Here is a 14,469-nt window from a genome sequence, read left to right on the forward strand (position 1 = left end):
AAACCCCCCCATCCCTGCCCCTCCCCCACCTTCTCCCTCCCATCCCCTCCTTCCCCTCCCATCCCCTCCTTTCCCCCTCAGTCTGCAAATCACATTTCATAATAATTTGCTTTTTTTCATATTTTCATAGCCTGCTGTAAACAGCAAGAGTAATGGAGGTGACATCGTTGCTGAGGTTCTGAAAGCTCATGGGGTCAAGTTCCTCTTTACGTTATGCGGGGGTCACATTTCACCGATAAACGTCGCAGCAGAGAGAGAAGGCATCCGGGTGATAGACACAAGACATGAGGTGAGCCACAGTAATAGGTCGTCATGGTAATGCATACTCCTTACAAAGCCAAGTAACGTTCGCCGTACATGTATTATTACGCGAGAAGAAAAAAGAGTAAATTTCAAAATCTCCAGAAATCCCTGTTGTTCTTTATTCTTCATTAGGGGAGTGGAGAGGGAGGGGGGTGGGGGGAATAGACAACCAGTCTAAAAAAAAGTAGCCATTATATATATATCGAAAAGTGGATAACCTTGTGTTGGGGAGGAATAAATGTTTTGAAAAACATAATTAATGTTTATGGCCTACTCCAGACATAATTACCTTTCATATATACATAATGTACAACATGCTTGACCATCAGTTTGTTAAATACAACATGCCAGTAATTACACAGTATACCATACATCATAATGCAACTTTACAGATCTGTTAACAATTTAATGGAAAAGTACAATACCGATTAGGTCCCAGCAATATATATGAATGTGTGTATATCTATCTATATATATGTGTATATATTTATATGTGTATATATTCTGAAATATTGAATCCTTATCTTGATAGTGTGTAAACTGTGATACTGTATGTGCTTTACTAGATTATAATTTATAATTATATACAGTACAGTACAACCCCACTAGAGTAAGTACATACATGTATAAAGACAGACTAGTTCATGCTGTTCTGCTAATTATTACAAGTCTCAGAGCACTCAGATTTTCAAGGCCAAGCTGTATCACTTAGAGTTTTATACACTCAATTAGAAGTTAGCTAGTACCCTTAACTTGAGGAAAGAATTTCAGGAAGAGAATAGGAGATGTTTTTTTTGGTTGAACTGCGACATTTGTTAGTCTTACTTGGAATAAGGTAAGGGTTAGTATTATTCGTAGTATGCATAGCAAGGTCCTTTATATTCTTTCAGTTGATGAGTTTTTTGTCCTCCAAGACCATTTCTGACAAATTTGTCCAGGACTGTGTAGATAAGTTATATACATAATTTATTCCAATGAAAAGAACTTGCAAATTGTCAACTGTAACCTTGAAACCGTTAAAACAACACTGCAGTGTACAGTGAGTGCACTACTGTAAGGTACAGTGCACTACAGTACTGTACAGTAATCTATAGTACACTACCTTTACTGTAAAGTACAGTACAGTACACTACAGTACTGTTCTGTACAGTAATCTATAGTACTTTACTGTGTAGTGCAATACAGTACTCTACAGGTTTGTACTGTACAGTGCACTACAGTACTGTGCAATGCATTGCACTACAGTAATGTACAGTGCACTGCAGTATGGCACTGTACAGTGCACTACTGTGCAGTACAGTACTGTACTGTACTGCACTGTACTGTACAGTAATCTATAGTATTGTACCTTTACTGTGCAGTGCAATATACTATAATGTACAGTATTGTACCGTACAGTGCACTACAGTACTGTGCAAGGCAGTGCACTACAGTAAACTTTAGTGCACTGCAGTAGTGTAAAATATGCTACAGTACTGTATGTGTTAATATGTGCTGATTCTGTCTGGTTCTAAAGATTTTGTCACCCAGATAATTTATCCATATATGTTTACAAGGTAGCACATACATTATGCAAAGGCAGTGTTGAAAATTTGTTTTTCATTTTCATTATTCCAAATACTGGGGAAAAAAGATAAAGAAAAGTAGCAAAAAACTGTGCACAGTATTAGGGTCAGAAAGTATGCTTGAAATAAACTGTGTCACCTGTCTAAATTTGTTCCTTAAAAAGATTTCTGCAAAGGAGGCTATTTGGGAGGAAAGGGGAAATACTAAAGCTTCTTTCCAGCCTACCAATCATTTTCCTAGAATGGAAAATATTGCTTGCTCAGCTCTGTTGCAAGTGTAAAAGTTCAAAGTAACCAAAGTGGTTTCTCTTATTGCTCAAAATAGCTTAACAAACACTCTACCGTCATTTTAACCAAAAATATTTCCCCTCGTTGTCTTAAAGACCAAATATGGAGGCAATTTTTGTTGTTGAGATTTTCCATTAATTTAGGAGTTTACATACCCATAATCAACATGTGTAAAAAATAATCTTCGAAAACCTACTATAACCCATCAAAAACGACCACGAAAATGGACATTTTGGGTAGTCACGTGACATGAACCTCTGGAATGTCTGAAAACAGAGATTGACCCAAAGGAGCCTCTGGTCACCGTGTGACGTCAAAGTTTGTATACCGCGAAAATCAAACGCTGATATAGGCACTGTTTGTACACAGATAGCGAACAATTGTACTGTTTTTGACTTCCAATTTCGAGCGTTTGAAAATCTGTCAGCTTAAAACAAGAACACATGAAGGTTAACAACAAGTTTTAAGACAATTATAAGCAGAAATTTTAGTTAAATTGCTTATTTTATTAGCAAAATTTCCACTCAAATGGAGGCATCTTTTACATAGCGTAGCGTCAATAGGTCCGTACGGTACAATATACTTACATAGTACTTACTCGTTTTAATATCCAAAAGTATACAAACACAAAAAAAGTATCCGGTCAATAAACAAATTTAGCAGTGAATATCCTAATCCACGTTTCTTGTTCAATCCTGGGCGAAAAACTACCGTGAGTCTGTGTAATTCCATAGAGTTAGGTCTAGTTGAAACAGGCCTTGCCCAGTACTAACATCCCACAATCACAAGACAGTCACTAACGAAATAAAACGTCCGATCGCTACATACTACCGTTTTTATTCAACTCCTTGGACCATGCAGATGTCGGAATAAACAGAACGGACAATATTACACATGTATCAGGAACTCACGATACTGGAATACAACAAATGAAATAGATAAATCCTAACATCGCTATTTACACATGCTGTGAGCCAACGCCGGCGAGAGTTGTAACTAACTACCGTACATGTACTAACAATGCTATACCCTTGGCACGGTGTATACGGTCATCTCTTACAGTAAATATATTACTGTCAATTGCGTGATATAATGTTACATGTAAGGACGTCCAGGGCGTGTTTACGGTCAATTTCACATTAGCTATGTCCGACCATGGTCCGACACAGCTAACGACAGTATATAATTTTCACAGAATGAGACATTTGCAGCATACACAGAAGCAGGGTCATGCATGTGGACTCATGGGCATGAGATACTCCGGGTGCTGAAAAATCTTTCCGCGTGGATCTCAAAAAATTGATCCAAAGTCTGCGGCGTTTTACGTCGGTTCTTTTACTCGGAAATCTAAAAAAGCTGATGCTTTTGTTGGATGAGGTATAACTGCAACCTCCAACAACACAGAATTATGACATTTTGAGGAAAAAGGAGTAATATCGTTGATGTTTTTGGCAGCTCAAGTATACGACTTTACACACTAAAAGTATAGTTGTGAGTGAGGTATACAAACGTTGACGTCACATGGTCACCTGATGTCTTAGGAATGTTACAGGAATGTCTGAAATAGAAGCTGACTTTTCGTCCCATTTTTCACTTATTTAACGTCCGAAATTGGTAAAGTTAATTACAGCAATGTAATTGGAGTCAGTTAAGGATTACATACATGAAAAATGGTGGGATTTTATGTTCATCGAAAAGTCTCCATAGTTGGTCTTTAATGTCTATGAGATGTTTATCAGATGTGTAGTACTGTATGCAGGGAATATTTTATTAGGTTTGGCATCGCAATCTGTTATGCAAAATGGGCAATCTGCTATGCAAAATGGGTAAACTGCTATGCAAAATGGGCAATCTGCTATGCAAAATGGGTAAACTGCTATGCAAAATGGGCAATCTGCTATGCAAAATGGTACATTACAGTACGTTACCGTTACAGTATGATACTGTACAGTACAGATACAGCACGTAACATAACATTAAGAGTTACAGTATGACACATACAGTACAGTACAGATACAGTATGATACAGTACAGTACAGATACTGTACAGCACGTAACAGCCCATTAATGTACAGTATGATACAGTACAGTTACAGCAAGTAGCTGTACATTACAGAGTAACAGTATGATACTGTATTAAAGTACAGTATGTATACTGTAGTTACAGTACAGTAGATACAAAGTTACAGTAAGTTACAGTACAGTATGTTACAGTACAGTACGTTACAGAGGTACAGTATGATACTGTACAGTACAGATACAGCACGTAACTGCCCATTAATGTACAGTATGATACAGAACAGTTACAGCAAGTAGCAGGACATTACAGAGTTACAGTTCCAGTATGATACTATATAGTACAGTACTGTAGAGTTTGCTCAGGACTCCTGTCCTACACAGTACAGTAGGTCTTCCTTGCCGAGTATATACCTACTGCACAAGGTGGTTGTTAAATACTGTCTATATGTACAGTAGCAGCTCCCTGTTAGTACAGGGCCTGGAAGCTAAATTCTGTCATTATCAGGAACTGTATAGAATACACACACACTAATTTGTGAATCTGTGTACAGTTGTGACAGTGATTTCATAGTCCAAGAGGTATCGCATTGTGTAGATTGTGGAATGGTCAAGTCAACAATTTTGTTGTACTTTAGTGCAGAGGTAAACAAATTTATTGTCCTTGTGGCAGATCATGTCTAGAGTAATTCGAATAAAGTTTGCCGAGAATCAATGGACTGCACACATCTCAAACACAGCTGTTCATGTACACTACAGTATGTTTGCTTGCAGTTATTAATAGCCTGAGCACATAATGTATACTGCACATTCATCAGAGTTGTACAGTAGATTTATTTTGACAATAATTAGCACTTTTAAATAATGCCAGCATTGTTACAAATACACAAAATTCCGTGGTCGGGACGCTATGTCCTAGCTTGGGCCGCAAAGTCTTCAAAACTGCTTGTCCGTCCAGACCATGGGACACAACCTTTTTTTTCTTTCTTTTTGAGAAATGAACCTTAAGTAGTACAGTATATATATACTGTACACTCACAAACTACTGTAGGCCTGTCTATGCAAAACATAATAAAACACATTATTGAATTATGAACTTTTATCTTTCTTTCTTTTAAAGAAAATGATACCAGTTCTTCTCAAAAGTGCCAAAATTTCTTTGGATAATTTACTAACAGATGGTTGTTTGAAACCAAAATTTATATAATTGTATAAACAATCAACTAGTAAGTTTGTGATGCTTGGGTGCATAGTTTTATACAATGTTTCCATTTCAGAGACTTTAATGGCTAAAGCCAGTTAATGGTGTCATACTGTACCTGCAACTGTACAATGATGGAATCCAAATAGAGTAATATACAGCACACTGTATTATCAGTGCTTCAGTTGAAAATTGAAGGTTTTACAGTCTGGTTCAAGGCCAAGGGTCATCACAGGAGTACTTTACAACACTTAACCCCTGGACATTGTTAACTTGACACACCCGCACACCAAAGTGTGCACAATTCATACAATCCCTCCTGGGGCACTACAGTGCACCACGTCTACGTGTCCCCTGGGGGACTTCCCATAGGCCGCAGCTGCAAACCGGGGCATGGGACTATATTTACAAGTTACCTCACAAGTCCCCATTTACCTGGTGACCTGGGTGAAGAGAGGCAATGGAGATAGAGTGCCTTGCCCAAGGACACAACGCAATGATCTGGCCAGGGCTCAAACCTTCAAACCTTATATATTTTACAACCCACTGCCTTAACAACTTGACCACAACACTCTACTATATTATTTTACACATAACCTCACTGTTTCAATCACCAGGGAAATAATTAAAAAAAAAACAGTTCAAAAAGTGTTCAAATTTGGTATCTATAGTACAGTGTACAGTGCAACAGGCTCTTTCAACTTCCGGTCTTATAAAATAATATGGTTTCTGTGTAAAATGCTATGGTTCCTGTGTAAAGTGCTATGGTTCCTGCGTAAAATACCCTGGTTCCTGTCTTATCAAATACCCTGGTGCCTGTATAAAGATACGCTGGTTCCCATGTAAAGTGCTATGGTTCCTGCATAAAATACCCGATTCCTGTGTAGAAATATCCTGTCCCTGTGTAAAATACCCTGGTTCCTGTGTACATGTTAACAAAAGCTGCTTACATATATATACTACATACATCTTTGCACTTGGATAACAATTTCCCACTTTTGCAAAGCAACTTGCTGTGCAATGTACAGGTACCGGATAAATTATTTACTTCGTTCCTCGCTTACCTGTCTCCCCACAACCTGAGCACCCTCTATCTGGAGTAGTGCTGTTGACTGAATCACACTCAAGTACTGTGCTTTTCTTGTTCACCTGTCCTCTCACTACTGTTACACTTTCTCATCTACTTGTTTTAGCAGTATTGTACAGTTTATCTCCTTCTGTATCATGTAGTCAAATCAGTCTAACTTTGACAATTCCTCTAAAACCCTTTACAGACTTTATATTTCCATAGAATGATTTGCTTGTAGATTTTAGTAAGCACATGTGGTTGCCTAGAATTTTTATTTTCCCCCTCTATACATTTTCTTCAAGTTACACCATGGTTACATCAATCATATTGAACATATATCTACATAGTTCGTCATGGAAATATATCTTTCATTAACTGTACACTGTTTGTTGACATACAGCAAAAACAAGACCTATCACCTTTAAACTTGTCTATCAACTAGTCTAAACATTCATAAAGTTTTTGACTGTACAGTTATGCATTTGAAGGTCATTAAATCCTTACAAATTTATGGTTCGCCTCTTACTAAATACAAGACTAACACGTACAGAACCTGCCTACAAAACATGAACACTAACTAAAGGCTGTTTGGTGAACCGGGTGAACCCCTCTCCGTGATCAAAGCATACTCTGTCAGAAATACAACAATGTTCAGGCCCAAAAAATTTGATTTGTCAAAATACCATGATTCCAATAATAACAATAAGAGGTAACAGCAGGCTGGCTACTACTGTAGAACATAGGTGCCATACAGTATGTGTAGTAAGGAATAACAAAAGCAGCCACCTACTATAAAGGATCTGAAAGTGAAATATGTAGATGGGTCCAAGGCTCTACCGTAGGTTGTATAAGGAGAGATGTACAGTCTGTTAACAGTGAATCAGCACACTCACAGGTCTCCAATGTGACTTTTCATGTTGGGGACAAAAACTATGATCCTATGGTGTAAGGAATATGTATGAACAATATTGTATATGGTTTCCCAAAAAGTGGAGATTTGTAAATCAAACAATCATGACAGAGCTGTATGAAAACAGACAGCCGGTTTTAATAATGTTCACTTTTCTCATCACATATATCTATGACTTTATTTATTTATGAGAAACCCAATTTGAATATCATAAATTCCTATCTCTGCTCCAATGCCAGCTATAACAGTGTTTGTACAGTAGTTCTGCTAAGTACTTCGGTCAAACTGTTTTGATCTTTGTTTCCCAGGTAACGGCTGTCTTTGCTGCCGATGCAGTGGCCAGGATGACCGGTGCCATCGGTGCGGCTGTGGTGACGGCGGGCCCCGGTCTCACCAACACCATCACAGCGGTGAAGAACGCACAGATGGCAGAGACTCCGGTCCTGTTAATGGGAGGAGCAGCTGTTACGCTATTAAAGGTAAGAAGATATGTACATCACTTCTCCCAGGATGCATGTCTCTACTCCACAAAAAGCAAACACCCCCCCCCCCCCGGTTACACCCACATCCAGGCCTTATGATCCCACTTCCTTCATCTGCCGTCTTGTAGTCTGCAAAGCTGTTTCTCAAAAGGCTTCTCGACATCGCGGTAGACGGGACATTCATTTTGGGTCCTGAGGAGGATCAAATATCCATTGCAGGAAAATGCTGTATTGTAGGCTCTTCACAGTAGGTGGCCAATACAACGTGGTCTACATTGTACTGTATTTGTAGGCATTTCACAGTAGGGGGCCAATACAATGTGGTCTAGATACATTATACTGCATTGTAGGCTTTTCACAGTAGGGGGCCAATACTACAACAACGTGGTTGACATTATACTGTACTGTACAGCCTTATACTGTACTGTATTGTAGTCATTTCACAGTAGGGGGCCAGTGCTACAACGTGTTCAACATTGTACATACAGTTTGGCATTATACTGTATTGTAGGCTCTTCACAGTAGGTGGCCAGTACTACAACGTGGTCAACACTGTACCGTACGGTAAAAGAAAGAACTTTCTTAGACACCAGTTTAGCCAATTGAACTTAGAGTACTGAAATGTTGTATGGACAAGGTCAATAATATCTTAGTGAAGGTCTATGCTTCCTGCTGTAGTGAATTTGACCCCAAGCCACGTACAGAATGGGTGGACTATCTACAGCTACACAGGTGCAGTCGGAGATAACTGAAAGAGGAAGAGAAAAAAAAAACAAGAATGGGATGAGTGTTGAACTACTGTACAGTACAGTAGGACAATAGGACTCTAGGGTGATGTCTGCTTGTCTTGATAAACACTTGTAAGCTAACTGGGAATAGGGACATGTGTAGGCCTACAGTAATTGAAGGGGGTTTGCATACAGTAGGGCGAGTGTAGTTTATGGTTCTGCTGTGGACACAAACTGGTTTCTGTTATTCCCCCTCCCCCGCCCCCCAAAAACCCCAACCAAGGCACATACATTACAAAATGTACGTATGCAGTATACCAGACCTAGGGTCTTAATGGGGGGGTTGAGTGAGCAATGGCGCATTTACAAGCAAAATGTTATAAAGTTTTTTATGTGCGTGCTGGGTAATATTTTAAGGTACGAGACCAAAGTGTTGACATAAAGACAATCTGTGCAAAGTTTGCAGTTTAAGATATTCAAAAGCAGATTCGAGCAAAATCATTATCACCGTCCTGATTTTAAACCAAAGCCTACTGTGTAGACTCTTCGCTGAAATAGGAGGTGCAAAAATTTGGACTTTTCATCTCAAAAGTCAATATGATGGGATAAAAAAGTGGATGTTTCCTCCCTCCCTACTGTACCTGATGCTTTAAATCTGCCTCCCCATTTTGGAGTTCAGATGAAACAGCTCAGGGGACACATAGTGTTGCTCAAAGCTGCATTACAAAATGTTTGTTAATCAGGGAGAGCGGTCATTATGCCCTTATATCTGTATAGTTGATGTATACATCCTCCATTTTCAGGGTCGCGGTGCCCTCCAAGATATAGATCAGATGTCGTTATTTAAACCGCTCTGCAAGTTTTGCGCAGCGGTCCAAACCGTCCGAGATATCGCCCCGGTCCTGAGGGAGGCCATTCGGGTGGCCCAGTCTGATACACCAGGTATGTAATTTAGGTTAAACTTATGAATATTCAGTTATTGATGTAAAGCCAGTTGGCGCAATGAAAAGAAGGACTACTACAGTCTGGAAATCCTGTTATTGTATAAGTTTTATTCAATCTATAACAAAAAGAAAGAACACATCCACAATTACCACAAGGTAAAATGTTAACAATGTTTGAAAAAGGAAAAATGTGACTGATCAACATTTGTGTCTCGCATACACAAATAAACACCATACACAGAGTATATATCAATAAGCAGTGACTTCGGTAATGTTATATAATCGATAAACAACCAATTGACTGCATTAAAAATTGACTGCTAACTGTTAAAACAAGTTTAAAATGGTGGAAACACCATCAACATAACGTGACATACCTGGACACTGAGTCCTGTAACAATACTGACATGAAAATTACCCTAGTACATTGGTAAACAAACGATGACTGCTTAATTAATGAGCATTACAACCCATATCCATCACAAAATTGCCTGAACTCGAGTAATCCACAAAACAGTGAAACCCGTATGGCACACCAACTACTCCGTACTGACAAAACAAAGATGTTATGGACCGGTGCTACGCTGAACCCACTCCCGTGCTAGCATTTGGCTAGCTTCAACTCGAACTATGACTCTCTTGAAACATTTCTTAAATCGACAACACATGTCTCATGCTAACATACTAATATATATGAATTGGGGAATATAAAGTACATAAGTAACCCTCGGTAACAACCTAGCGTTATTCCCTAGATAACGAATACTCTACAAAGCCGATTTTGATGAATACAAATGATTTAACACCTTAACGTCTTCTCAAAACAAACAATACTCACTTCTTGGCAGGATAAACCAGCAACTCGTGACAGAAACAAACCCTCGCGGGATCAATTACTGTAAAACTGACAGATACTACGGACAGACAAGAGTTCGCCGTAGTCAAATCTTTAACTGAACTGAAGCTATCGACAAGGCTCGACATCGACAACTTTTACAAACAACCGAAAACTACGGAAGCGCTGCAAAACTATAGTTACGTGAATTAAATTAAATCAATAATAAAAGTGTATAATAAACCCAAACTGTACAACGAAACACCAGTCACATTTTGTATTTAAGTTCATTTTACAAACCCCCAACACCAAATTTCAAGATTTTAGTGTTAAATAGCATCTAAATATTTGTAAGATTAACTTCTGGTAGCTTTGACTTTGGTGCAGTCACAAATGTGAGTGCTTTCCTGTCTGAGCTGTCACACAGTGACTGTATCCTTCGGATGTCAGCTGTCACACAGTGACTGTATCCTTCGGATGTCAGCTGTCACACGGTGACTGTATCCTTCGGATGTCAGCTGTCACACAGTGACTGTATCCTTCAGATGTCAGCTGTCACACAGTGACTGTATCCTTCAGCTGTCATCATAGTGAATGTACAGTATCCTCCTGCACTAATGTGACTATTGTGTGTACAACAGTTTGTACCTGATTGTGTTGTTCTGTCAACTAGTGACTTTCCTGCGGGTCCTGCAGAATTTGTGACACGCTGGTCTCAAAATTCAGGCGAATTTAATAAATAATACTGGCTAAATGCCTTTTGGATTTTGTCGTCTGCCAGTTGAATGAAAAAAAAATGCACTGGCATTTTGCTGTCACAACAGTCACATGTCGCATTTTTATAAAATTAATAATTGGAGGAATCATTTTTGTTGTTATCAAGCAGACTTATTATGCACTGGTCAATTGTTTCATGCCAGTGGCTAATGATTGTGAGCCTGGCAACAACAGGCAGTGACTATTTCCTGCTCTGAGCTGTCACACACGTGACACTATCTCATATGTGCAGTAGTGAATGCATTCTACTTAAATACAGGAAATAGTGACTGGGTTAATACCTGTCTGTACTGCCAGTATGAGCTTACCAAATTACTCCAGATATGGCCTCTCCTTTGTCAGCTGACATGACCATCCAGGGTAGATTTACAAACCTTTCAAAAAAGATGTGCTTACCTTTTTAGGTCCTCCAACAAGTTTTAGTTTATAATACAAGGTGGTCTGAAATCATCAATAGTAACAGTGCTTCCACCATTTTCACAGATCTAATCGGACAAGGCATTTAGCAATGAGGTTGAGTTGGAATTTGGCCACCCACATCGTAACAAATGTTTCCCACAAAGGCGAAGAATGCTGAACCCCCCGTTCGCATAAGAGATGGTAACCCTATGCTTGTAGCACTCCAGACTAGTGTGTTTCTATATATGCTGCTAGGCATTCCAACTTCTCTTTATGTATTATTGTTTTGTATGTACAGGGACCACAGTGGACATGAGTCTGCTGGACAGACTTTTCTGTGTCAACCCTAGACCATGTGTCCTGTATTGTCAAGGTGTCTTGTAATGTCTTTTGTATTTTGGTGTGAAATAAATACATCAAAATATATATTCATTTATATATATATATAAACATATATTTGATATAGCTCATTACATTTATACTTCCAGGTCCAGTATTCGTTGAGTTCCCCATTGACGTCCTCTACGACTACCAGAATGTACTGATGGGGGTCGGATTGAACTCACCAAAAGGAGATTTAATGAGTAAAATTGTCAACATGTGAGTGGAGTGATTTGAAGGATCCCTTATTACAGTGTACAGTACAGTTGTAAGCATATAGCGTATCGAAAAAGGGCATTTCCTTGAACAAGAAATAAGTGCACTTCCCACGCATGTATATATCCTTCACGAATAAGAACATTTTGATATTTTTCGAGAGGGTGTGAATGATTTTGGTGGCACTTTATAAATTAATATGAATATATATATATATATATGCATCATTTTTATTATGCATATACTGTATATGCATAATGATTATGCATAAGAGAAATGAACTATATACACAGTGCATTGTGATGTTGCATTAAAATGCAGATTGATGTAGATATGCATATTCAAGAAAGAAGAAGAAGGGAAAAAACACCTTTTTTGTCAACTAATTGTAAGAATGCAGTACTGTATGTCAGATAGAAAATGCATTTCATTCTATGTGAGAAAACAATGCAACTTCATTTGCATAAATCCCTACACAAACAAGAAGCTTTCCAAATTTCAGCGGATATTTTCAAAGCCAAAGAAATTAATAATTGATTGCTTGAACTGCTTAATTTACAGTAGGTCGTACTTAATACGAAAAAGCCTGTGTAGGTAAACGTGTAAACTTTTGAGGGCCAGCTGGTTTGATGTATTTATACTAAATTGATAAATTGATCAACATTGTTTTCATAATCTCTGAAAAGTAAACTGCCAGAAAATGAAAAGACAATAGAAATATTAACGCTCATTGTCAAATATTGGCGTAATTCCCAAAGAGCGGTTGATAAACACAGGAAGTTACATCTACAGTTTAATGATACAGTATTTGAACCATAATCTCATCAATAGGAAACTCAATGCATCGCTACCGTTGCTATGGTAACATGTTGTTTTGTAGTGCTCACATCTACAGTTTAATGATACAGTATTTGAACCATAATCTCATCAATAGGGAACTCAAATGCATCACTGCCTTATCTATGGTAACATGTTGTTTTGTAGTGCTCACATCTACAATTTAATGATACAGTATTTGAACCATAATCTCATCAATAGGGAACTCAAATGCATCACTGCCTTATCTATGGTAACATGTTGTTTTGTAGTGCTCACATCTACAATTTAATGATACAGTATTGAACCATAATCTCATCAATAGTGAACTCAAATGCATCACTACCGTATCTTTGGTAACATGTTGTTTTGTAGTGCTCACATCTACAGTTTAATGATACAGTATTTGAACCATAATCTCATCAATAGTGAACTCAAATGCATCACTACTGTATCTATGGTAACATGTTGTTTTGTAGTGCTCACATCTACAGTTTAATGATACAGTATTTGAACCATAATCTCATCAATAGGGAACTCAAATGCATCACTGCCTTATCTATGGTAACATGTTGTTTTGTAGTGCTCACATCTACAGTTTAATGATACAGTATTGAACCATAATCTCATCAATAGGGAACTCAATGCATCACTACCGTATCTATGGTAACATGTTGTTTTGTAGTGCTCACATCTACAGTTTAATGATACAGTATTTGAACCATAATCTCATCAATAGTGAACTCAAATGCATCGCTACCGTATCTATGGTAACATGTTGTTTTGTAGTGCTCACATCTATAGTTTAATGATACAGTATTGAACCATAATCTCATCAATAGGGAACTCAAATGCATCACTGCCGTAACTATGGTAACATGTTGTTTTGTAGTGCTCACATCTATAGTTTAATGATACAGCATTGACTGTAAATCTTTGTTTGCTTGTTTGTTGCAGTTGGTTGTTGACGTTTAGAAACATGTCATTGTTAGGATTATAACATATCCACTGTCTTCAGGGAATATTATTCTTAGTATATGACGGCTCAAAAAAATAAGCATGAAAAAAAGAGAAGCATTCTCATAGCATTTTATTTAATGAAGAAATGGGACGATATAGAAGGGTTTCATTAAAAACAAAGGCTACACTAGAAAGATTTTCTGGTGGCTGAAGTTTGGTCGCAACAGCAGAGTTGCTAATAATATTCTGCATCTTTAGGTTAAAAATAACAAGTTCTCATATAGGATATTTTTTTTTTGGGGGGGGGGGAAGATATGAATATTTTCAAAATTTTGTAATATTCTGTAGATTGCATCTGGCAATGGTAGAATGAACAATATCAGCAGGGCAATTTTTAGGGAAAATGTCCTTGTTTTTCTGTATAATATTTCAATCAATTATCCACAGGGTAATAGAATGTATCTACCAAAAAGATACATTTTTATGGACTTTTAAAATGTGGAGCATATTGGCAACTTAGGCAAGCATTAGGTTTTATGAATAAATGAACAAGAAGATTATGATAGAATCATCAGAGCT

The 14,469-nt window shown here is 37.9% G+C and overlaps 1 protein-coding gene across 1 annotated transcript in view; it reads left to right on the plus strand.

Annotated features, from left to right (window-relative positions):
• Positions 1-14,469, plus strand: part of LOC139983756 (2-hydroxyacyl-CoA lyase 2-like) — a 30,761-nt gene that overhangs the window by 2,185 nt on the left and 14,107 nt on the right. The window contains exons 2-5 of the mRNA XM_071997520.1: positions 131-289; positions 7,661-7,831; positions 9,366-9,504; positions 12,006-12,117. Coding sequence (XP_071853621.1) covers positions 131-289; positions 7,661-7,831; positions 9,366-9,504; positions 12,006-12,117 — 581 coding nt within the window. The remainder of the gene's footprint in view (positions 1-130; positions 290-7,660; positions 7,832-9,365; positions 9,505-12,005; positions 12,118-14,469) is intronic.

The sequence above is a fragment of the Apostichopus japonicus genome, chromosome 16 (assembly GCF_037975245.1).
Source record: "Apostichopus japonicus isolate 1M-3 chromosome 16, ASM3797524v1, whole genome shotgun sequence".
Taxonomy (NCBI): domain Eukaryota; kingdom Metazoa; phylum Echinodermata; class Holothuroidea; order Aspidochirotida; family Stichopodidae; genus Apostichopus; species Apostichopus japonicus.